The 26445-nt window shown below is 44.3% G+C and overlaps 1 protein-coding gene across 1 annotated transcript; it reads right to left on the bottom strand.

Moving 5' to 3' along the window:
• Positions 1-12496: 12496 nt before the first annotated feature.
• LOC144677233 (ETS-related transcription factor Elf-5-like) lies at positions 12497-26278 on the bottom strand (the record flags this gene model as incomplete). The annotated part of the gene is made up of 5 exons (XM_078537412.1): positions 12497-12784; positions 17230-17422; positions 22702-22788; positions 23590-23676; positions 26186-26278. Coding segments are annotated over 5 exons (560 nt in total), but the record flags the coding sequence as incomplete, so codon positions are not given.
• Positions 26279-26445: the final 167 nt, after the last annotated feature.

Below are 26445 nucleotides of genomic sequence, written 5' to 3'. Positions count from 1 at the left end.
ATCCATGTTACCCCCTAAACCATGAGCTCTTCTGAGTGGGATTAATTGGATAACAATACCAAACATTCAGAACGGGTGCGATGGGGAGAATGGCCTCCTGTGTTGTAAATTCTATATTACAAGAATATTGGGTACATAAAAAATAGGAGCAGGAGTAGGCCATTCAGCCCTTCAAGTCAGCTCTGCTGGTCAACACAACCATGGATGATCTTGTGGCTCTTCAGGAAACAAAAAGCCATAAACCTCTAATCCAAATGGGAGGTGGTGTAGAACATTTGCACAACTATAAAAAAACATTAAGAAACTATAAGAAAATATTGCCACATACACTTATTAAGAAAAAAACTGTGATTGCACCATTGTTAACAATGAAGCTTTCATGTAGTGCATGACTCGGCAGATTCAGAGTGGAATAAATGTCAAGTGCTTATGATAAACTACTGGAGGAACATATTGTGTGGCAATAAACCGTACTTCAGACTGGGCACAGTGCCTGTGTTTGGCATTCTCATAGAATGTGGAACATGCCAGCTTGTCTAATTTAAAAGTTTATTGCCCTAATCATTGCCTTAATTGATGTTTTCAAGCAACCCATTGGGATTCATTCATGTAGGGGATGCTGCAATTGGTGGGACTACGTGCTGAGGGTGGTATTATCATCAAAAATGCCATGCCACCAACAACAATAGTGGCTGATCACAGCCCAGGCTTCGAAACATGGGCACTCAACTCACTAGCTTTGCCAGTTTGAATCTCTCGCATGGTCAGGTTGTATGTCTGTCACCGACAATTCCAGTGAAAATAGCAGAAAGCTCAGTCTATTCAATGACCTGACTGTATGCTGCAGTGGATTGGCAGCTGCCCTTGCATTGGCAGACTCTGGGTTCAAACTCAGTCCCCGCCCACAAGCTGCTGGTCTCCTCAGTCTGTTGGTCACCCAATCCTATCTCTGTAACTTCCTATAAACCCTCCAAAAACTCTGTGCTCCTCCAATTCTGGCCTCTTGTACATCAAGTTTCATTGGTCTCCCACTGGCAGCTTGGACCCTAAGCCCTGGAATTCCCTCCCTATACCTCTTGTCTTCTCCACTTCCTTTAAGATACTCCTTAATTCCAAGATTCACCAAGCTTTTGGTCATCTGTCCTAATATGTCCTTCTGTGCATGGCTCGGTGCCAAATCTAATACTCCAGTGAAGCGCCTTGGGGAATTTTGCTACATTAAAGGTGCTATATAAATGCAAGCTATTGGTTGTTGGTCACAAGGCCTAAAGTCCGAGTTTGGCAGGTCTTGATGCGGCTCCAACTACTTGTTAGTCTAAAGTAGGAACTTTACCCTGCAAAGGGTCTATGTTTTATGGGTGTATGGTAGATAGAACTGAAGCAAATGAAACAAGGCTGGTGTCCCTCACCTTGAAGAGCAAAAAAACTCCCCAAAGCTAAGGAACTTTGGAATCAACTCATTGGGCAAAATGTTTAGCTCAGCGGGTGGCCGTGCGTCTGACCCACTAGAGCGTAAAATGAGGCGCGTTGACGTTGGCCGAGTGTGCCTGTTAGGCCTGTTAAGGCCAGTTAAGACCATTAAGCAATCAATTAACTTAAATTTACAGTTGGCAGGCAGGCGAAAAGGCCAAGCGGCCTTTGCATTTTTTGGGAAACCTCATCCCCAGGTGGGGTGAGATTTCCAAAAACGAATAAAAATAAAATAAAAGCTTTTAAGTGTAATTAATAACATGCCCCTGCTCCTGTGACAGAGTCACATGAGGGGACATGATTCATTACATTTTTAATTTCTTTATTATTTTTATTTATAACTCCTCATCTCCTTGACGCAGCTCCGTGCCTCAGGGGGATTATGAAGTGCTCCCTTGCGCACATGCGTGAAGTTCGCGCTCGCCCCGCTCACCCTCCTTCCTCTGCTCACACAGGCAGCGCTGAGCCCTGCTGCTCGTGTTTCACGCTGGACGAGCCTTAACTGGAAATCACCTTCTGGCTCGATCGCAGGCGGCGGTCAGCTTGCCCACCGCCCCCACCCGCCCCCGTCGAGCACACCTGGCATGGGTGAAATCTTGCCCATTAATTCCAGGGAGCCACTTCTGAAGCGAATATGGGTCTGAGAATTGGAATTATGCTGTTGCCTCTAAGCCATAGCGCCTTTGAACCCAAATCAGTTAAAAAAAACAAAGGCTGGAATTGTCTGGCTCCTCCTGCCGGTGGGATCTTCTGGTCCCGCTGAAGTCAATGGACATTTGAATGGCTTGCCGCATCTGCAGCAGAGGAACCCCGCCCCAGTGGGGCCAGAAATTTCTGGCCAGAAATTCAAAGAGATCATGTGTCAGCTGTGGCTCAGCACCCTGGCCAGGCTCTGGGTTCAAGTCCCACTCCAGGGCTTGAGCACAAAAGATCTACACTGACGTTTCAGTGCGATACTGAGGGAGTGCTGCATTGTCAGAGGTGCCGTCTTTTAGGTGAGATGTTAATCCTAGGCCCCATCTGCCTGCTCGGGTGGATGTAAAAGGTTTCATGGCACTATTTTTGAATAAGAGTAGCAGACTTCTCCCTGGTGTCCTGGCCAATATTTATCTCTAAATCAACATCAGAAAAATCAGATTATCTGGTCAATTATCTCAGTGCTGTTTAAGGGAGCTTGCCGTGCACAAATTGGCTGCCATGCTTCCTACATTACAAAAGTGGCTACTTTTCAAAAAATTACTTAATTGGCTATAAAGTGCTTTGAGATGTCTGGTGGTTGTGAAAAACACTATATAAAAGCATGTCTTTCTTTTTGGTATACAGTGAAACATTGCAGAGGAGAATTGAGGCTGCAGAGTTGTGGTTTTTGAGGTGAATAATGAAGATATCCAGGACAAGTTTTTAAAAATTTATTTATGGAATGTGGGCATCTCTGGCTAGGCCAGCATTTATTGCCCATCCCTAATTGCCCTTGAGAAGGTGGTGGTGAGCTGCCTTCTTGAACTGCTGCAGTCCCAATGAAGAGGTGCTAGTAAAATCTGAGACCAAAATGAACTCCGTTGACCAAGAGCAGGAAGAGACAGTTGGAATTTCTTGGGTATGGAATAAGAAATCATGATTTAGAAAGTCTGATACTGATGGGAAAGATTGATGGTAAAAGATCGAGGTAGACAAAGAACGATCTTTCTAAAGAGCCTCGCAAACTGGATGAGTGTAGCACCAATGAAGATGATCCATATCTCCAGAGCAAGATTAACATGGTGGTCCATGGTTGTCAACGTCCTCTTGGGGCATGGTACCTGAAGAGAGAGAGATGTATATAGAAATATGTCAGAGAATGTTAAGTAAATGAACTTGTATTTTGCCTGTATCTGATTTGTTCAATGTGCCCTTGTGTTGACACTCCTATTTTAAAGGGGTCTTGGTGATAATTATTTTGAGCAGTCTGGATGGTGTTATGCCCTCGTTGAGGGGGATTCTGGTGCTATTACATCCTCTTTGAAAGGGATGTTGGACATAATTCATTTTGTTAGAAATAAGATCCTGGTGATATCACACCCACATTGAACGGAGGGAGACCTGGTGAGAAGCTCTCATTAAAAGGGGCCCTTGTTATGAGACTGGCTTGATAAAGGTGAGACTGTCTTGTAAAAGGTGAGACCATCTTGTTAAAAGCTGATCCTAGTTGTGAGACACTCTCGTTAAAAGCAGTCCTGATAGTGAGACTCCCCGTGTGGATGAATTGTGAGTGGAAAAGGAACTTGCTTTAAGTCACAGGTCAGGAAAGCTATTAAAAAAAAACGAAGTCCAAACTTGCTGCAGGAGACGAAACACTTAACCCTGTGAGTATGATCCTCTGCAGTATAAACTCAAGAAAATAAGAATTTTATATGGGACTAGAATAGGGATTAGGCCCAACAAACCCATCTCTTTTTTAATTGGTAGTCTCACCTACACATCTCACTCAATCACCTGTTTATACTGCTCTCCCTCATCTCTTGCTCCTCTTGCTGTCTGGACGACAAAGCTCCTTTCCCTTTTTTGCTCCTAATGTGATCTTACTGCGCACAAAATGGCTCCAGTAATTGCCAACAGTCACTGCGTTTCAAAGTAATTAACTGTACCTGAAGCACTTTGAGATTTTTTTTCTGGGAGGCGCGATAAGGCACATTATGAACACTTGTCTGAACACTTCCCTCTCCTCCCTTTATGTTCCCGGAATCCAGTGAGCAATTTGCTTGGATCAGTTTTGTCACTTACCTTCATAATATTGAAAGCACGAGTGGGAGTGTGATGTGCATTTGGTGGGAAGTGGGATGGTGGGGTGGGGGGGATACTAAGGCGTGATGCTGATATGCAGAGTATAGCTGGAGTGAATGATCCTGAACTGAAGGGTATAATTTTCATCATCCATTATTTTGTTTACCCGCCTTGCTCAGCATGATGAATCGCTCGAGCTTATTCCATGAATACTCTTGGTTGTTATGATAAAACGTCTACCAGCTTGGAAATGAAGAAAGTACAGCAAGAAACAAAAGGCTCTCTTTGTCCTTCCTGTCAGATCGGCCAGCTTCATCTATGCAGATCTGTCACATTAAATGCCGAAAACAATGTATTTCCTTCACTGCAAGTAACATCCTGTGAGTCTCTCCAAATCAACTTAAAGCACTGCTTCAAGCATCTATTGCTGACTTGCTGTTTAACCCCATGTTGACTTTTGTATAATGGAGGCAGTATCTTGTTGAAAATTCAATTTGCACTTATTAGACCTGTCACCTCCCCACCACCTCAACCTCGAAGCCGCTCCCCCACCTTCACCTCCCCGACCTTTCGTCCTGGCCTGAGTCCCTGACAACCACAGGCAAAGGTTGACCAGAATGATAGTTTATGTAAAATGTTGTTGTAAGATCGGATAACTTGATCACAGGAAGTGGTACACATGGAGACCCAAATATCCCATTAGGGAGAATTCGAAGCATATTTGAAACAGGGGAAGATACAGGGCTAAGGGAAGAGAGTGGAGCAGTGGGATTTGTTTGGGATTGATAAAAGGCTATGAGGAGAGAGTGGGGCAGTGGGATTTGTTTGGGATTGATAAAAGGCTATGAGGAGAGAGTGGGACAGTGGGATTTGTTTGGGATTGATACAGGGCTATGAGGAGAGAGTGGGGCAGTGGGATTAGTTTGGGATTGATGGCTAGGAGGAGAGATTGGGGCAGTGGGATTAGTTTGGGATTGATACAGGGTTATGGGGAGAGATTGGGGAAGTGGGATTAGTTTGGGATTGGTACAGGCTGGTGGGGAAAGAGTGGGCAGTGGGATTGGTTTGGGATTGATACAGTGCTTTGGGGAGAGATTGAGGCAGTGGGATTAGTTTGGGATTGATACAGGGCTATGGGGAGAGATTGGGACAGTGGGGATTAGTCTAGGATGGATACAGGGCTATGGGGAGAGATTGGGACAGTGGGATTAGTTTGGGATTGATGGCTAGGAGGAGAGATTGGGGCAGTGGGATTAGTTTCGGATTGATACAGAGCTATGGGGAGATTGTGGGCAGTGGGATTAGTTTGGGGTTGGTACAGGGCTATGGGGAGATTGTGGGCAGTGTGATTAGTTTGGGATTGATACAGGGCTATGGGGAGAGATTGGGGCAGTGGGATTAGTTTGGGATTGATGGCTAGGAGGAGAGATTGGGGCAGTGGGATTAGTTTGGGATTGATACAGGGCTATGGGGAGAGATTGGGGCAGTGGGATTAGTTTGGGATTGGTACAGGCTGGTGGGGAAAGAGTGGGCAGTGGGATTGGTTTGGGATTGATACAGTACTATGGGGAGAGATTGAGGCAATGAGATTTGTTTGGACTGATACAGGGTTATGGGGAGAGATTGGGACAGTGGGATTAGTTTGGGATTGATGACTAGTGGGAGAGAGTGTGGGCAGTGGGATTAGTTTGGGATTGATACAGGGCTATGGGGAGAGTGGGCAGTGTGATTAGTTTGGGATTGATACAGGGCGATGGGGAGAGATTGAGGCAGTGGCATTTGGGATTGATACAGGGTTATCGGGAGAGATTGGGGCAGTGGGTTTAGTTTGGGATTAATACAGGGCAATGAAAAGAGAATGGGCAGTGTGATTAGTTTGGGATATATACAGCGGTATGGGGTGAGAGTGGGTAGTGTGATTGGGATTGATAAAGGGGTTTGGGGAGAAAGTGGGGCACTGGGATTGGTTTGGGATTGATACATGGAAAAGATGAGAGAGTGGGGCAGTGTGATTAGTTTTGGATTGATACAGGACTATGGTGATAGAGTGAGGAAGTGTGATTATGTTTGAGTTGCTCTGGTGAAGAGATGACTGACCTAGTGGCTGAGTCACTTATCTTCTGTGCCGTAATTTTGTTGGTTCTATTTCCCTTCCCAGCCCAGAGGCACTAGGCTAGCACCCCTGTTGCTACCACAAGGTTAGGACAAACATTGTTTTTTCATTGATTTGTGCGGCCCCTGTGTCACTGGGCAGCAACTTGTTAGGCCATTGCATGAGTGTAGAATTCCTCTTAGAGGCCAATTTAAATCTGGTTCTGGGTCAAACCACTATGCTTGAAAGTTACTGTGATTAACACATTTTTTGCCTGCTTTTCAACAAGAATTCATTTCAACACAGTTTATATGTACAATCTGTACTCACTCATGCTAATTGTTATGTTTTGTTTTACAGGGCGCCTACAGAGTTTGGCTGAAAGCAACTTTTTCCTGCCACCTTGACTTTGCATACCATATCTATTTTAATCTGCCTTCCAGGAACTATCAGCTCTGGAGATGTGCCAAGAACTGCTTCAGGCAAACAAATAGGTGGTGCCATCGAACATAGTCATCTTTAACTTGGTGAGTGCTGTTTCCAAAAGTGACACTAATAACCAATTTTTATTTCTATTTTGTATTATAATTTTTAATCCGCCATTACTTGAAGGCATTTGACTCTTGCAGCAGTATATTTCCACCATGGCTTGTACTTCAGCATCTCACCTTAATGATCATTTTTCAAGCTTGCAAGATCAGGCGGGGATTGTCACTGTTGCTGTTCCATGAGTGTGTTGTGTTTGTGTTTGTGTTTATGTGTATGTGTGTGTCTGTGTGTGTATACCAGGTCCTGTTCACCTATCATCCCCCGCTGACCGACATTGACTCCCGCAAGCAACGTCTTGATTTGAAAACTCTCAGCCCGGTTTTCAAATCCCTCCATTGGCCTCACCCCTCCCTATCTCTGTAATCCACCCCAGCCTCACAACCCTCCAAGATTTCTGCGCTCATCTAATTCTGGCCTCTTGTGCATCCCTGATTTTAATTTCTCCACCATTGGTGTCTGCACCTTCAGTTGCCTGCACCCTAAGCTCTGAAATTACCTTCCTAAACCTCTCCACCTGCCTTCCTCTTTTAAGAGACTGCTTAAAACCTACCTCAATGACCAAGCCTTTGATTATCTGACCTAACATCTCCTTATGTGACTTGTTGTCACACTTTGGGCAGGATTTTCGGGTGGTCGGGCGGGCGCGGTGGGCGGGGCCCGGGAGCAGACGGGAAGCGGTCCACCTCCTGCGATTGGCCCTGACTGCGATTTCACGCTGGCGTGAAAGGCGCGCTGAAAGGCTCAGTGCTGCCGGGGTGAGGGCAGGGGACGGGCAAGCACAAATATCTGTGCATGTGCAGGGGAGCGCGCACTGAAAGCTCCCTGAAGGCAGGGAGCTGCCTCAGGAGGCTGAAGAATTTTAAAATCAAAAATAAAGATTTTTAAAATCTGAAAAAAATGTCCTGACATGGAAACGAACTCACAATAACGTGAACAGAATAAAAATTCTGCCCAAAAATTTATATTTATTTTTTATTTAATTGTGGAAATCTCATCCCGCCAGTGGATGAGGTTTGCTAACAAAAATAAAAAAGCCGCCTGGCCTATTCGCCCGCCCGCCAACCGTAAGGTTGGACGGGCAGCAAAAAATAGCTTTCGATTAATTAAGGGTTAACTGGCCTCCTAATTGTCGGTGGATGCGCTGCTGACTCTCATGTGTGCCTGCCGACCGAAATATCGCGTGAGTACACGATGATGTGGGGGAACTCGACCAGTGTCATCGTGCACTATTTCATGCCCATCCGCGAGACGTAAAATCCTGCCCTTTGTTTTATAAAGTTCCTGTGAAACACCTTACAATGTTTGATTGCATTAAATGTACTATATAAATATTAGTTGTTCCTGTGTGTGTGTGTTTGCGTGTGCGCATGCATGGTCAGGAGCAGGAGCCTTGCCTGGTTTTTTTTTTGCACCACAGGCACTGAAGGCAATTAAAGGTCTCGTGTTTAAAATTCTTGGCGACCGAGGTTAAGCTCCTGCTCTCTGTTCTTCTGGTTGCAAGCGACTTTAGTAACCCCTGGACTTACAGGGGATGATTCAGAGAGGGGTCCTGCCCATGAACACAGCAACATTCTGGTGGGCAGTGGGCAAGAAGAATTAATCTCAGTATCAATGCTGATATCAATTTTTTCATTTCGGAACGAAACACAAATTCTCAAACCACCATGGCGAGATTTGATCTCACCTTCTCTGGAGTTGTTTTTGATTCTTTCATAGGATGTGGGCGTTGGTGGCAAGGTCAGCATTTGTGCCCATCCCTAATTTCTTTGAACTGAATGGCTTGCTAGGCCACTTCAGAGGGTAGTTAAGAGTCAGTCACATTGCTGTGGGTCTGGAGTCACATGTGGGCCAGACCAGGTTAGGATGGCAGATTTCCTTCCCTAAAGGGGCATTAGTGAACCCGATGGGCTTTTATGACAATCGATGATAGATTCATGGTTAGCATTACCGAATAATTACACCATTACAGAGCTTTCCATTCCAGATTTATTAATTATTAGCCCAGTTACATCAGCACTAGACCATCATACATTATAACTGAAAATTTATAAAAACTCATACACACAGAAATAAGTGTCAATATATTAAAGCGATTTAATTGGAACATTCCAGATATGGTTTCAGATGTAACACCTCGAATATGGCTAAGCTTCCTCGCCAAGAGTTCATTTCGTCTTTACTATTTTAGAGTTACAGTACTTTGTACGGTATATAACATGTGGATCATATCGACATTACTTGTTGATTACATTTTGGTATCTGAAGGCAGATTCCTTGTACAAATTTCCACAGTATGATCCCATCCTTTATGTCCCATCTGGCTTGCCTTTCCCCCACACTGCGCCACCCCCCCAACTCCTCCCCCACCTGCCCCTCCTCCCAGCAGCAATGAAAGAAAAGAACTTCCATTTATATAGCACCTTTCACACCTCAGGACACTCTGAAGCATTTCACAGCCAATTAAGTACTTTATAAGCGTAGGAAAGGCAGCAGCCGATTTGTGTACAGCAAGATCCCACAAACAGCAATGTGATAAATGACCAGACCTTGTGTTTTCAGTGTTGGTTGAGGGATAAATATTGGCCAGAACACCGGGAAGAACTCTACTGCTGTTTTTTGAAATAGCGGCCATGAGATCTTTTATGTCCACCTGAGAGGGCACACAGGTCCTCAGATTAACATCTCATCCAAAAGATGACACCTCCAACAGTGCAGTGCTCCCTCAGTATTGCATTGGAGTGTCAGCCTGGTTTCTCTGCTCAAGTCTTGAGTGGACTTGAACCCACAATCTGTGGTGATGGAGCCCCTAAATGTTTATCCTTATTACTTCCCCCTTCAGCTCAGAATATGATTGTGCCATATAAATACTATGGCTACAACAGCAGGTCAGAGACTGGGAATTCTGCAGAGAGTAACTCACCTTCTGACTCCCCAAAGCCTGTCCACCATCTACAAGGTACAAGTCAGGAGTGTGATGGAATACCCTCCACCTGCCTGGATGAGTCCAGCTCCAACAAAACTCAAGAAGCTCTACATAGTCCAGGACAAAGCAGCCCGCTTGGTTGGCACCCCATCCACCACCTTCAACATCTACTTTCTCCACCACAGACACAAATTGTCAGCAGCATGTACCATCTACAAGATACACTGCAGCAACTCACCAAGGCACCTTCAACAGCATCTTCCAAACCCTCTACCATCTAGTAGGGCAAGAGCAGCAGATGCATGGGAACACCACCACTTGGAAGATCCCCTCCAAGCCACACGCCATCCTAACTATATTGCCTTTCCTTCACTGTTACTGGGTCAAAATCCTGGAACTCCCTCCTTAAGCACTTTGGGTGTACCTACACCGCATAGACTGCAGCGGTTCAAGAAAGCGACTCACCACCACCTTCTCTAGGGCAATTAGGGATGGGCAGTAAAAATGCTGGCCTAGCCAGTGATGCCTACATCCCATGAAAGAATTAAATAAAAATATGCTTTAAAACCATATTTGGGGACCCTCAACCACACGTCAATTTTAATTATCAGTCAAAGAATGGGGCAATGTCCTATATTCTTAAGTGGTAAAAAAACTAGGTGGAGGGAGATGATTTGGATGTCCATATACACAAAGCACTGAAAACTAGTGCATAGGTACAGAAAGTAATCAGAAAGGTTGATGGGATGTTGATCTATAGCTCAAGGGGGTTGGAATACAAAAGTCGTACAGAGCTTTGGTCAGATCCCATCTTGGGCAGTGCACCATACTTCAGGAACGATATTGTGGTAAAATGGAGTACCATGTACCTTTAAGAAAATGCAAGTGGACTAACCATGTGACAGTACTGACCAATCACCGTACAGCGTGGGCTACTGGTTAACTGGAAGTCTAGAGCTGGAGATGGTTGTGGGAGCACACAAGGATTTAGTGCTCTGCCTTCTGTTGCAATAAACAATCACAGCTTTTTGTTTTTATAACAGTTTGTTCTTATGTCGGTCTCTCTCCATTATTGATAGCGAGCATCAACTAACAGGTATATGTGAAGGGGTGCAATTCGAGTTTCCTCAACTAATGAACTCATAGACTCAAGACATAAAAGATATATTGACATTGGATCCACCACAATGATCCCAGCCTTAATTGGTTGGATTATGAGGACAAGCTGCATAAACGTGTCTGTAATTCTTTTGGCATCAGACAGTTGAGAGGAAATCTAATCAAGGTCTTTAAAATGATAAAGGAATTCGTTAGGGTCGATACAAAGAAACTATTTCCTCTGGTGAGAGATCCAAAATAAGGGGGCATAACCTTAAATTCGAAGTTAGGCCATTTAGGAGTGAATTCAGGAAGCATTTTTTTTACACAAAGGGCAGTAGAAATCCAGAACTTTCATCACCCCCAAAATGTTGAATACCGGGTGATAAAATCTTTCAAGAATGGGAATGATAGATTTTTGTTAGTTAGTAGGTAAAGTGGTATATGAAGCTCTATCTTTGATCCCCCATCAAACTGACCACCCACGTCAAAAGGGGAAAGTGGTGTCCCACAACTCTCTCATTCTCGCTTATAGCTCCAAGTAGCTGGTTGTGCACACCAACAGCCATAGCCCGGGATCTCGACTCATTAGTTAGAAGTGAGGGGCCCATCAGCTTTGGCTGGTGTGGTGTTGGGAGACCACCCCTTCTAAGTGCCTGAAGACTGGGAACGGCAATTGAGGCAGGGGATCCTAACAAGTCAGTAGACAGTGACTCAGAAGGCGGAGCCCAACAAGGCATGTGACACCTCTGGCACACAGTCATGACGCTTAGGAAGGCAAGTGGCCAATCAACCCTGAAGAGTCGGGGACCTCACACAGTATAAACCCCAGTTAGTCCAGGAAAGTCATTGACATATTGTGACAACAGATCTCCTGGTAGGAGTAGTTACAAGCAAGACAGGACAGGAGTTAAGATACAGATCAGCCATGGCCTGATTGAATGGCGGAAAAGGCTCAAAGGGCTGAATGGCTTGTTCCTGTTCCTATTATTCCTGAAAAAAGGGACATGTCTAAGCTTTTCATCTTGCACTCATCAGGACACACGCAAGAAAACAAATATAAGGAGGTAAACAACAATTTATATTGTATTTGAAGAGAGTGCTGATTGATTGGCAAGTGGCGATGCAATGGAAAATGCACCACTGATGGTGACTGACAATTAACTGCCAAGAATTGTTTGAAATTTAAACCAGGCAGCCTGACCCTGATTCATCAAGGCATTGCCCTGAGGAATGAGTCAGCGAATGGCTGTCACTTATTTTGTTTAGCTGAAACAGGCACATTGTCTCTTTTTTTTCAGCAATACTCAAGTTCTAAACTACCAAATAACTTTTTGTTCCTATTATGATGTATTTTGGGGGTTTTATTGTGTTTTTAGAAGCAGATATTTGAAGGTAAATTTTGTGAGGCTCCATTGTGGCAGTGCAGGCTGGAAATCATTCGGAGACCAGTGCTTATGGCATGGCAGATTTTCTGATCAATGACTAGAAAACCGTGATCGCTGGGAATCATATACACTGACCTTCATTCCCATTTCTCCATTTCGCACTGTGAGGTTACGTGACTGGTAGCAGAGCCTCACATAATTCATCCTCTGGTACATTGTGGATTTAGGGGCATACTCATTAACCTTGCCGGTACTTTCCAGTGTGGTTAAGTCCAAACGTTCCTGGAATATTCTATGTAGGATGTAGGAATTTCCTCATTCACGAGTGATGTCAGCGAGATCATTTCATACGATCGTTTGCAACTGAGAAAGGGCACATCGAATGTGCGAGCCTGCGAGTGTGCTTACAGATACCGAGTTTCTTTCCATCCATAAGCCTTCTCTCCAAATTTGTACATCAGTCTCCCATCCACACGTTCCAGGATTCCAGTTTTGTAATAATGTCTAAGGCAGGGGAGTTAAAAACATTACACTTCAACTCAAATTAAATGAGTGAAATTAATTTTGTTAAATCTTAAATACCTCAAAAGAAAGAAAGATTTGCGTTTATATAGCGCTTTTGCACAACCACTGAACACCTCGAAGAATTTTCCAGCCAATGAAGTACTTTTGAAATATTATCATTGTTGTAATGTAGCCAAATTATGCACAGCAAGATCCCACAAACAACGATGCGCTAAAGACCGATAATCAGATTTTATGATGTTGATTGAGGGGTAAATATTAACCAAGACACCAGGAATAACTCCCCTGCTCTTCTTTGAAATAGTGCCATGGGATCTTTTACATCCACCCGAGCAGGCAGATGGGGCTAGGTTAAATGTCTCATCTGAAATATGGCACCTCTGGCAGTGCAGTACTCCCTCAGCACTGCACTGGAGTGTCAGCCTTGATTTTTACGCTCAAGCACAATTATTTTTTCAGGTTTGTGCCCTGAAGTCATTGACTCCTTGCTTGTTTTCTGGGTGTCACACAGGCTCCAGTATGCACAAGTCTCTATTCTTTGTATATGAACTTTGGGCATCTGTGGGCTATCTAAGCCTAGGATTGTCTTCATCTAGTGCATACACACATACCCTCCAGGAGTGACCAGATACAATCAGAACAGCTTGTGATTATATAGTGTCTTTAACTTCTCCTCCTGGTAATACACCTCACACAGATCGCAGAAACATAATCAAACTAAATTTGACACCAAGCTACATCAGGAAGTAATGGGACAGATGACTGAAAAGCTTGGTAAAGAGTTGGATTTTGAGGAACATCTTAAAAGTAGAAAGAGACAGAGAGGTTTAGGAAGATAATTCCAGAGCTTAGGGGCTAGACAGGGAAAGGCATAGTCACCAATGATGGGGGAGAAAGAAATCAGGTATTTGCAAGAGGCCAGTGTTCCAAGGAGGAATGAAGATTAGAAGAAGCTACACTGGCAGAACTTCCCATTCTTTCCCTAACCCAGTGATGCTAAAACCAACGCAAGCTCTTACTGCAGACCCAGTCAAGGTCAACTGCCTTGGCACAAAGAATGGTGTTTTGCTCAATGCTACATTTGTTAATGTTTTTAGGTTATAAATATATTTTCTTTGTATGGACATAAAACACGGCAGATAGTAAAAGAGAAATGAGCCTCAACCTGTTTGGTCTTTTCTTAAAATAGTTATAACATCTCTGTTCTGGCATCATAATTGTAAAATCTTTTTTGCACCGTCTCCAGTGCCTCTTTCTCCTTTTTGCAATATGGAGACAAGTACTGTGTTCAGTACTCTAAATGTGGTCTAACCAGTGTAACATCCCTACTTTTTAATTCCATCCCTCGCAAAATGAACCTTGGTGCTTGGTTTGCTTTTTTAAATGGCCTTGTTAACCAGCGTTGCTACTTTTGGTGGTTTGTGTACCTCTACCCCCAGATCCCTTTGCTCCTCTAAGCTATTTAGGGCAGAATTTTGCCCTTGTTGGGCTGGCTTGGCAGGGACAGGCGGGGGCCGTTGGGAAGTCGATCGCCGCCTGCGATTGAGGCTGGAAGGTGATTTCATGCTGGCGGGCCAATTAAGGCCTGCCCAGCATGAAATGCAAGTGAGCGGGGCGAGGCATGCGTGTGAGTGCGCACTGGATAATCTCCCTGAGACACAGAGCTGCCTCCGGGAGATGAGTTTTTTAAAAAATTAATAAAGATATGAAAAATGTAATAAAACATGTCTCCTCAGGTGATTCTGTCACAAGAGCAGGGACATGTTATTAATTTAATTTAAAAATTATTTTATTTGCTTTAGGAAATCTCATCCTGCCCGTGGATGAGGTTTCCTAAAAAGTGCAAAGGCCACTTGGCCCTTTTGCCTGCCCGCCAACTGTAAATTTGGACGGGCAGCAAAAAGTTTCTTTTTAACACCTTGTTAATGGCCTTAAAAGGCCAGGCGCACCCGCCGACCGAAATATTGCACAACTGCGTGTTGACGTTGGGACGCTCGCCCGACGTCAACGTGCGTCATTTTATGCTTGAGCAGGTTGGGCGCGTGTCCGCCCGCCGAGCTAAAGATTTTACCCTTAGACTCTTATATAGAAAGAAATGCAGGCTGAGGTTAAAATACATCTTGGGTGTTAGTGTAAAATGAGTGGGATTGATATCCAACTCTATTGACTTTTAACCAAATATTAATCAGGTTGTATAACTGGAAATCTTGTTACCAATACATATCCCTCAATTACCAATACACCACCATCTCCCCTTAAGATGGCATAGTGGTATTGTCACTGGACGAGGACACGGGTTCAAATCCCACCACAGTGGCTGTTGAAATTTAGATTCAGTTAATAAATCTGAAATTGAAAGCTGATCTCAGTAATGGTGACCATGACAACTATTGTCGATTGTTGCAAAAACCATCTGGTTCGCTAATGCCCTTTAGGGAAGGAAATCTGCTGTCCGTACCTGGTCTGGCCTACATGTGACTCCAGATCCACAGCAATGTGGTTGCTTCTTAACTGCCCTCTGAAATGGCCTAGCAAGCCACTCAGTTCAAGGGCAATTAGGGATGGGCAACAAATGCTGACCTTGCTAGCGACTCCCATATCCCATCAAAGAATAAAGAAAAAAAAAAATCCCTTCTGTCCCCAGAATTGCGAATGCTTGTTGAACCCATTACACTTTACATCTCAATGGCTTCCTGGTACTTCACAACTCTTACTCTTAGGGTGAGTAAGTTCAGCCAGACTTCCCCTTCTAACCCCTAGTTTTCTAATCCTTGACTTCTGCCCTAATTCTTTGAACCCTTCAGCACAAGAAAAAACTCAGGCCAATTAACCCCTCCCTTCTCTCTAATGCTGTCTCTGAACAGTAATTGTACTGTCTTGGCAGCACGTAGGGCTGTCAACTCTGGTCAGACACATTCCTGGAGATGTCAACACATGACCTCCAACCAACGATCCCCAAATTCCTGCCATTGCCCAACACCGTCACCCTCAGCCTTCCCACCTTCCCACAGCCAATTGAAAAGCGAATAGATATCTGGATATCTGAATGGATGATTCTTGATTGTCAGTCAAACAATTTTTCTTTCTCCCCATGTCCCTGACATTTTTTGATATTTTTATGACTAATAAACAAAAACGTTCAAATAAATGTTTTATTTTAAAAGAAAAGCATTTTTTTTTTAATGCCCCTTCTGATTTTCCTCCTTGCTGGAGGGCCCTGGAGATGAATCTTATACTTCTGGAGATTCCAGGGCAATTAAAGACAGAAGAAATAGGAGCCGGAGTAGACCATACATCGAAACTGCTCCGTCATTCAGTATGATCATGGCTGATCTTGGGCTTCAACTCCATTTTCCCGGCCGCTCCCCATATCCCTTGATTCCCTGAGAGATCAAAAATCTGTCTATACCAGCCTTAAAAGTATTCAACGATGGAGAATCCACGATTCTCTGGGGCAGAGAGTCCCAGAGATGCAAAACTCTTTGAGTGAAGTAATTTCTCCTCATCTTGGTCCTAAAATTTTCCATCAACAGATTTCTGGACTGGAGAGATTACAGTGTACTAGCTTTTTATTCCAAACGTATTTATTTAACTGAAATCAAATTCCCCCACTGTGGTGGGATTTGGACTCGTGGCCAGGATTTTCCAGTCGTTGGGTGGGCTTGGCGGGGGCGAGTGCAGAGCCGACAGCCGCCCACGATCTGCTCCGCATCGAGATTTCGTGCTGGCGGGCCAATTAAGGCCCGCCTTGTGTGGATCGCTGAGTGCTATCTGTGTGGGCGGGGGGAGGAGGGAGAGTCGAATCCAGCGCTCTTTTGCGCATACGCGCGATAGAGTGCTTCATCTCCCTGAGGCATGGAGCCGCCTCAGGGAGATTGAAGCGCTTTTAAAAAAAATATATAAAGATATTAAAAATTTAATGAAACATGTCCCCTTATGTGACTGTATCACATGAGATGGGACATGTTTTTATTTTCAAAATAAAGTTTTTATTTCATCAGTATTAGCTTTAGGAAACCTCATCCCGCTCGTGGATGAGGTTTCCTAAAAAACATAAAGGCCGCTTGGCCTTTTCATCTGCCCGCCAACTGTAAGGTTGGACGGGCAGCGTAAAATTCAACTTAATTACCTAGTTAATGGCCTTAATAGGCCTTTCAATTACAATATTGCGCAAGTTCGCTATGATGTCGGGATGCACGCCTGACGTCATTGCGCGTCATTTTACGTTCCGGTGTGTTGAGTGTGCACCCGCATGCCAAATGTAAAATTCTGCCCCATATCTCATTAGTCCCAGCCTTAGTTACTAACACAACCACTACGCTACTGTGCCCCATGATCCACAACCCTAGTCTTATGGGGCAACAGTGAAGCTGCTGGGTATTTCCAGTCAGTCAGAGAGAGGCGCAATGATTCTAAGCTTCTACCTCAGTGCTCGGCTCAGCTTCTCATAATTCATTCCTTTGTTATTTTTCTTGTTTCCCCACAGCTGGGCGAAGGCATTGGATCTGATCACGCGAAAGATCCCCGCTCGTCGATCCTCCCATTGCAAGATGTCATGGTTCTCCATGGGGTTCAGCAGCAAATCCCGGACAAACTCCCACAGGTGAACATTTTGACCTGTTTGGTTTTATTTTTAGGTGCAGAATAAATAATGATTAAACAGAGAGAAAGGGAAAAAAAATTTTTTTATATAACTTCCTACACATCCTTATTGACGTCTTTTTGACGTGTAATGTAGGAAACGAGGCAGCCAATTTCTGCATAGCAAGCTCCCAGAAACAGCAGTGTGATGGAACACGCTCCACTTGCCTGGATGAGCGTGGCTCCAATAACACTCAAGAAGCTCAACACTATCTAGGACAAAAGCAGCCAAATTGATTGGCACCCCATCCACAATTTTAAGCATTCACTCCCTCTGCCACTGATGCACAGCGGCAGCAGTGTGTGTACCATCTACGAGATGCATTGCAGCAACTCACCAAGGCTCCTTTGACGGCACCTTCCAAACTCGCGACCTCTACCATCTAGAAGGACAAGGGGTAGCAGGTGCATGGGAACATCACCATGGAAGCCATACACCATCCCTAGTTGGAACTATATCGCCGTTCCTTCACTGTCACTGAGTCAAAATTCTGGAATACCCTTCCCAGCAGCACTTTGATTGTACCTACACCACACAGACTGGAGCAATTCAAGAAGGCAACTCAGCACCACCTTCGCGATGGCAATTAGGGATGGACAATAAATGTTGGCATTACCAGTGTCACATCCCATGAAAAATATTTTTAAAAAGTGAAATGGCCAAATAATCTGTTTTTAGTGATGCTGTGGCTCCTAAAAGAGAATTGGACAAGTGACTAAAGAAAAAATGTTTGCAGGCCCACAAAGTAATGAGTAAAACTGTTCCCATTGGCGAAGGTCACCAATGGTGACATGAGGGGAAATATTTTCTTAAGCAGCGAGTGGTTAGGATCTGGATTTCACTGCCTGAGGCTGTGGTGGTGGCAGAGTCAATCGAGGCATTCGAAAGGGAATTGGATAAGCGTCTGAAGGGAAATTATTGACTGATTGATTGAGTGGGACTAGCTGACTTGCTCGTGCAGAGAGCCAGCATGGGCACATGGGCTGAATGGCCTCCTTCTTTGCTGTAACCATTCTATGTTTATAGGGTTGAGGGATGAATTTTGGCCAAGACACCAGGGAGACCTCCCCATGCTCCTCTGCAAAACCGTGCCATAGGATCTTTAACATCCACGGAGGCCAAAATGTGGGAAGGCCAATAATATAGGAGGCTTGAAAGAGTCAGGCAGAAGATAAACTAGATCAGGAAGTAAGTGGTTAGGTGACACCATGTTTGGGTTTGTCAAGTGCAGGGGAAGGAGATTTACACTTTCCAGACTGTGGGAAGGAATAAGGTTGAGTAGATATGGTACACTGAGTATTTCAACACAGAGAGGATGCAGGGAGAATGGGAATATGTAGGACAGGGGATTTGGAGTTTTGAAGGAACAGGAGGGGACAGGTAGAGGATAAATGACCATAATGGAGTCAATGACATTGTGAGACCTTCTTGGAGTTACTAACCCTTTGTCTTGTTGGCCACCAATTTGTGTCAGGAGATCTTAATAATAACAGAAAAAAATAGGAGCAGGAGGAGGCCAGTCGGCCCCTTGAGTCTGCTCCATAATTCGATAACAAATTGACTTAAGGACAGAAACAGTGAGTCACGGTAAATCATTATTTTTTCACACTGGAGAATGGTAGACAGTGGTATCCTCCAAGAGTCAGTGGTTTTATATATTGTATTTGTTTATATGTATAATATATATTCAAAATTTGCCAATGATAACAAAGTTGGAGGAGTAGCAAAAAAGTGAGAATGATACTAATCGCACAACAAGAGGCTAGACATGGGCAGACAAGTGGCAGATGGAATTTAATACCGAGAAATGTGAGGTGATGCATTTTGGCAGAAGGGATAGAGAGAGGCAAACATACACTTAATGGAACAGTTCTAAAGAGGATGCAGGGACAGAGCTATCTGGGGGTGCATGTGCATAGATCTTTGCAGATAGCAGGACATATTGAGAGAGTAGCTAGTAAAGCAGAAGGATCTTAAGCTTCATAAGTAGAAGCATCAAATACAAAAGCAGGGAAAGTACGCTGAACTACGACTCAGTACTAATGACTTAGATTTGGGTGTACAGGGCACAATATCAAAATTTGCAGATGACACAGAACTTGGAGGTATTGAGAACAGTGATAGACTTCAAGAGGACATAGACAGACTAGTGGAATGGGTGGACACGTGGCTGATGAAATTTAAAGCAGAGAAATGTGAAGTGATACGTTTTTGGTAGGAAGAACAAGGAGAGGCAATATAATATAAAGGGTACAATTCTAAAGTGGATGCAGGAACAGAGGGAATAGAAACAGAAAATGCCGGAAAAACTCAGCAGGTCTGGCAGCACCTGTGGAGAGAGAAACAAAGTTAACGTTTCGAGTCTGCAAGACTTCTTCAGAGGGACCTGGGTGTATGTGTGCACAAATTGTTGAAGGTGGCAGGGCAGATTAAAAAAGTGGTTATAAAGGCTAATGAGATCCTGTGCTTTATAAATAGAGGCATAGAGTACAGAAGCAAGGAAGTTATGAATCTTTATAAAACTCTGGTTTGGCCTCACCTGGAGTATTGTGTCCCGTTCTGAGTGCTGCACTTTAGGAATGATGTGAAGGCTTTAGAAAGGGTGTAGAAAAGGTTTATGAGAATGATTCCAGGAATGAAAAATTTTCATTAAAATGATAGATTGGAGAAGCTCGAGCTGTTCTCTTTAGGGAAGAGAAGGTTAAAATGAGGTTTGATAGAGGTGTTCAAAATCATGATGAGTCCAGATAGGAGTAGATTAGGAGGAACTGTTCTCATTTGCAATAGGATTGAAAGCCAATGGACAACAATCTAAGATGATTGACAAAAGAAGCAACGATAAAATGAGGGAAACCGTTTTCTTATTTAGCAAGGGGTTAAGATCTGGACGTGGTGGGAGGCATTTTCAATTGTGGCTTTCAAAAGGGAATTGGATAAGCAGCTGAAGAAGAAAAAATTGCAGGGCTGCAGGGAAAGAGCGGGGAGTGGGACTAGCTGAGTTGCTCTCGTGGGGAACTGGCTCAGACACGATGGGCTAAATTGCTGCCTCCTGTGCTGTAAAAATTCCATGATTCTAATAAGGTCATGGCTGATCATTTACCTCAACCCCAGCTTCCTGCTCTATCCCCATATCCATTAATTCCCTTAGTGTCCAAAAATCTACTGATCTCAGTTTTGAAACCGTTTTAAAGATTCACAACCCTCTGAGTGAAGAAATTTATTCTCACCTCACTTCTAAATCTCCTTAGCCCGAGATGATGCCTTCTAATTCTAGACTGTCTAGCCAGCGGAAAGCGCCTCTCAGAATCTACAGTGCCAAGCCCTAAAAGAACCATATAAGTTTGAATGAGGTCACCTTTCATTCTTCTAAATGCCAGAGAACTTTGCCCATTTTGTCCAATCAACTCCTTATTGAGGAGTTTTGTTTTTCAAACTCCTCTAAAGAGTCTTTAGTAACTTACTACATCATACTTTGTTTTTGGTGTTTGCTACCGTGCACTGCATTTGCTTTAAATTGTATGTTTTTTTGTTGCCCCACCATTTATAGTCCCAGATTCAAGTGATCTGATCTCACCCTGGGATCATAAACGAGTCTCTGTGGCTGCTGTCCACTCTCAGGGCTCAGGAGGAGGAATTAATCAGGATTCCCACTGCTGAAGTCAGTAAACGGCCCAAGCTGGAAAGTGCGTGTGAACATAAGAACATAAGTATTCTGAACACGAGTAGACAATTTGGCCCCTCGAGCCTGCTCCGCCATTCAATAAAATCATGGCTGATCTGATTGTGGCCTTAAATCCGCTTACCTGCCTGTCCCCCCATAACCCTTGACTCCCTTGTAGATCAAAAATCTGTTCAATTCAGCCTTGAATATATTCAATGATCCAGCCCCCACTGCTCTCAGAGGTAGAGAATTTCAAAGATCCAGAGAAGGAATTCCTCCTCATCCCCATCTTAAATGGGAGACCCCTTATTTTCAAACTGTGTCCCCTAGTTCTAGCTTTCCCCACTAGGGGAAACATCCTCTCAGCATCTACCCTGTCAAGCCCCCTCAGAATCTCATGTTTCAATAAGGTCACAGGCGGAATTTTACGGTCCCATTGCGGCGAGCGCAGGGCTGGAAAATGCGGCGAGCCATTCAAAACCCCATTGACTTCGGCGGGAGCAGGAGATCCCGCCGGCGGGAAGGGCCGTAAAAAACCGCCTCATCTCTCATTCTTCTAAACCCCAAAGAGTATAGGTTGAACCTGGTCAACCTTTCCTCATAAGACAATCTCTCCATCCCAGGTGAACCTTCCCTGAACTGTCACTAATGCAAGTATATCCCTCCTTAATTAATGTGTGTGGATGCTGGGCAACAACAGGTTCGTGCTTGCTTGTGAAGTCTTCTGTGGACAAATAGCCTGACTAGACACACGGTATTTAATCATGGGGAACATCCGAGACAATTCCAATCTTGTGTTCAGCTGACGTTCACATCCTCGCACTGTAAGCAGGGATCACTTAGGGGCGCTGGGTGTGGAAATCTTGGCCAGATCAAACCCAAGGTTGTTGAGGCCAATAACAAGAACAACAACAGCTTTCATTGCTATGGCACCTCTTCTGAAGTGAGACATTCCCAAGCCACTTCACAGGAGCGATTATCAAGTAAAATTTGACACCGAGGTGATACAGAGGTATATAAGGTCATATTAGCACAGGTGACCAAAAGCTTGGTCAAAGAGATAGGTTTTAAGGAGTGTCTTAAAGGAGGACAGAGAGGTTTAAGGAGGGAATCCCACAGCTCAAGAGCCTCAGCAGCTGATGACATGGCCACCAATGATGGAGCGATGATGGGGTGCGCAAGAGGCTAGTTCTGATGAAAGATCATCGACTTGAAACGTTAACTCTTTTTCTCTTAACAGATACTCCTGGAGCGGCTGAGTATTTCCGGCATTTTCTGTTTTTTTTTTACACAGGAGGTTTGACTTGCAGGAGGGCAGAGACCTTGAAGGATTGGAGAAGATTTCAGAGATAGGGAGAGACCAGGCCACAGAGGAATTTGAAAACAAGGATCAGAATTTAAAAATTGGAGGTGTTAAAATTGACTGTTGCAGTGGCAACCACCTGAGTCAGCACAGACCAGGGGTGATCTGTATGAGGAGCATTCACAATGGCTGGTGCTGTGATCCTATGGGTGGATGGCTGGGTGGGGAGGAAGCTGGATAATTACCGTTAACTCATTCGACTTGAATGGACCATTATTAACTCCACTTACCTCGCTTGTGTCGTTTCATCCCATGGTTTGAAGGTTTCTCTTGCTGTTTGACATCTGTGCTGCAGTTGATTTTATTGGGAGACATCACTGTAATAAGGATTAAAGAAAAGATATAGAGGCACCGATTAGTGATGAGTATTCATGTTGTAGGCCAGTCCCTATTAGGAGGAACCGGATTGAGGTCTGCCTGAATTAATTTCAGGGGCTGGGTGATGCAAGGGTGAGGTGTAAATGAAGAGTTCGGTTGATGTAGTGTGAGGTACACTGGAGACTTTGGGTGATGTACGGACAGGTACAATGGAAAGTCTGGGTGCTGGTGAATTGTACTTCATTGGGCTAAATTTCGTGAATTGGATATTTATCTGAGGGGAAAAAGCATTCAGGGGAAAAGGCAGGGGAGTGGAACTAACTGAGTAGCTCTTGCAGAGCGGTGGCACAGAAAAGAGATGGTGGTGCAGTGGTAATGTCACTGGACTCGTAATCTAGAGACCTAGGTTATTTATCTGGGCACATGGGAGCTGGTGGAATTTAAAATTCAATGAATAAAATCTGGAAATGAAAGCTAGCCTCAGTAACGGTGACCATGAAACTATCATTGATTGTTGGTTCCCTTTATAGGGAAAGAAATCTGCCACCTCTACCTGGTCTGGCCAGACCCACAGCGATGTGGTTGACTCTTAACTGCCCTCTGAAATGGCCTAGCAAGCCACTCAATACAAGGGATGGACAACAAATGTTTGCCTTGCCAGCGACGCCCAAATCCCATGCAAGAATAAAGAAAAGAAAACACAATGTGCTGCATAGTGTGTTGTTTTTAACCATGCTATGATTCTGGATCTGCGTTTTATTTTTGGCTGTGTAAATCCCATGACTGGAATTCATACTTACGGAATTCAATACTGGGCAGAACTGGTTTAACCGGGAGGTCCGGTTGCACGGTATTACTGTGATATGTTGTCACGGTTGCTAGCAAACCTGAACGTGAAGCAGGAAGAAGTCCATTATTAAGAAAGAAATAGCAGGACATTTAGAAAAGCTTAACACAATCAAACTGAGTCAACATGGTTTTGTGAAAGAACTCACTGGATTCTGGGAGGGTCCCAGCGAATTGGAAAACCACTAATGCGATGCCCATGTCCAAGAAGGGAGGGAGACAAAAAGCAGGCCAGTCAGCCTAACATCTGTCGTTGGGAAAATACTAGAGTCTATTATTAAGGAAGAAATAGCAGGACATCTAGAAAAGCTTAATGGAATCAAACAGACTCACATGGTTTTGTGAAAGGGAAATCATGTTTGACAAATTTGCTAAAGTTCCTTGAGGATATAACAAGCAGAGTTGATAAAAGGGAACCGGTGGATGTAGTGTATTTGGATTTCCAGAAGACATTTGATAAGGTACCACATAAAGGTTATTGCACAAGATAAGAGCTCACAGTATTGAGGCTAATGTATTAGCATGGATTGAAGATTGGTTAACGCACAGAATACAGAGGGTCAGGATTAATGGGTCTTTTTCAGGTTGGAAAGATATAACTAGTGGAGTGTCACAAGGATCAGTCTTAGGGCCTCAATTATTTACTATATATATTAATGACTTGGAGGAGGGGGCAGAGTGTGATGTATCCAAATTTGCTGTCGATACAAAAATAGGTGGGAGGGCATGTTGTGATGAGGACATAAGGAATCGGCAAGGGAATATAGATAAGTTGAGTGAGTGGGCAAAAACTTGGCAGATGGAGTTTAATGTAGGAAAGCGTGAGGTCATGCACTTTGGGAGGAAGAAGCAAAAGGCAGACTATTATTTAAATGGAGAGACCTCAAAAAAGTGCAGCACAAAGGATTCTGGGCGTTCTTGTGCATGAAACGCAAAACGTTAGCATGCAGATGCAGCAAATAATTAAGAAGGCAAATGGAATTTTGGCCTGTATTGCTAGGGGGTTGGAGTTTAAAAATAGGGAAGTCTTGTTACAACTGCACAGGGTGTTGGTGAGGCCGCACATGGAGTACTGCGTAAAGTTTTGGTTCCTGTATTTAAGAAAGGATATACTGTAATTGGACAGTTCAAAAGAGATTCACTAGGCTGATTCCTGGGACGAAGGGGTTGACCTTCAAGAACGGCTAAACAGGTTAGGCCTTTATTCATTAGAGTTTAGAAGAATGAGGGGTGATCTTATTGAAACGTCCAAGATTCTGAGGGGGCTTGACATAGTAGATGTTGAGAAGATGTTTCCACTAGTGGGGGAATCTCGAACTAGGGGACATAGTTACAGAATAAGGGGACACTCATTTAAAACTGAGATGTGAAGGAATTTCTTCTCTCACAGGGTAGTGAATGTCTGGCACTCTCTATGCCAGAGAGTTGTGGAGGCCAGATCGCTGAAGGCATTTAAAGAGGAGGTAGATAGATTTTTGAAATATTGGGGAGTTGAGGGCTATAAGGAGCTGGCATGAAAGAGAAGTTGAGGCCTGGGGCAGATCAGCCATGATCTTATTGAATAGCGGGGCAGGCTTGAGGGGCTGAATGGCCTACTCCTGCTCCTATTTCTAATGTTCTTATGAAACAATGCAAGCATCATGTTACAGGGCATTGTCGGCATCTTAACACCTAGAGCACAGGAAGGCAATCTGGTACACAAAGCAAAATACTGCGGATCCTGGAGATCTGAAATAAAATCAGAAAGTGCTGGAAAAACTCAGCATGTCTGGCAGCATCTGTGGAGAGAAAGAGAAAAAGAGTTATCCTTTCAAGTCCAATGTGACTTTTCATCAGAAGAGTATGTTCCGAGAAAGAGTATTGGACTTGAAACATTAACTCTGGCTGGAATTTTCTGGTCCCGCCGCTGCGAGACTGGAAATTCCTGCCCGAAGTCAATAAACCTTTTGCTGGTCTGTCAAATTTTCCATCCCTCCCATAACGATTCCCGCAGTGGGTGGGACCGGAAAATGCTGGCCTCTCTTTTTCTCTCTCCACAGATGCTGCCAGACCTGCTGAGTTTCTCCGGTGCTTTCTGTTCTCATTCTGGTACACCAGCTCTCAGACACTGCAGCGGGATCCACTCCAACGGTGGATCGGGATCCACTGCAGCACTGCATTGAGAATCCTAATCCCTGCAAAACTGCATTGGCATTCCCTATTGCACTGGGAATCCCCTGCAATACTATCCCGGGAGCCTCTGTAACAGCGCAAAGTGAGCCTCTATAATATTGCAATGGGAGCCGCCATCAATAGCAGGTTAACCAATTCTTATGAAATAACATAAAGGCCACTTTGACTGGGGGTGGGTTGAGGTGGGTGCTGGTGACTGTGAGAGTGGAGCGTTGGTAAGCATGAGAGGGTGTAGGGAAGCGGGGGGGGTCTTGAGACCCTAATAATAATGGGGGCGGGGAGGGGGGTATAAGGGAGTTGGGGTTTAAAATCAACTAAAACTTACGACTTACCTAATTGAGTCAGAATGTGATCATCCCTCCTGGCCAATTCACCCACTTGCCTTCCCACTCGAATCAATCAAACCCGCCCTGGAGACTCTCAGGATGAGCCTCCCACAGGCTGCCCTGGGAATACGGGCAAAAGGCATCCCTTAAGGGACATGGGACAAACAGTCAAAATTAGGGACAATCCCTTAAAATACGGGACAGTAGGTCATCCTGTTCATCCTGTTCCTGTGTTGAGATGTATGATTAGAATCAATTGCAGCCAATCACTGGAGCATTAACTTGCTTTGATACTGGAACTGGAGGAAAACA

This window comes from Cetorhinus maximus, unplaced genomic scaffold, assembly GCF_964194155.1.
Source record: "Cetorhinus maximus unplaced genomic scaffold, sCetMax3.hap1.1 HAP1_SCAFFOLD_2331, whole genome shotgun sequence".
In the NCBI taxonomy this organism is placed as follows: domain Eukaryota; kingdom Metazoa; phylum Chordata; class Chondrichthyes; order Lamniformes; family Cetorhinidae; genus Cetorhinus; species Cetorhinus maximus.
Note: the sequence above shows the minus strand (reverse complement) of the source record. Positions and strands in the feature narration are given on the sequence as shown.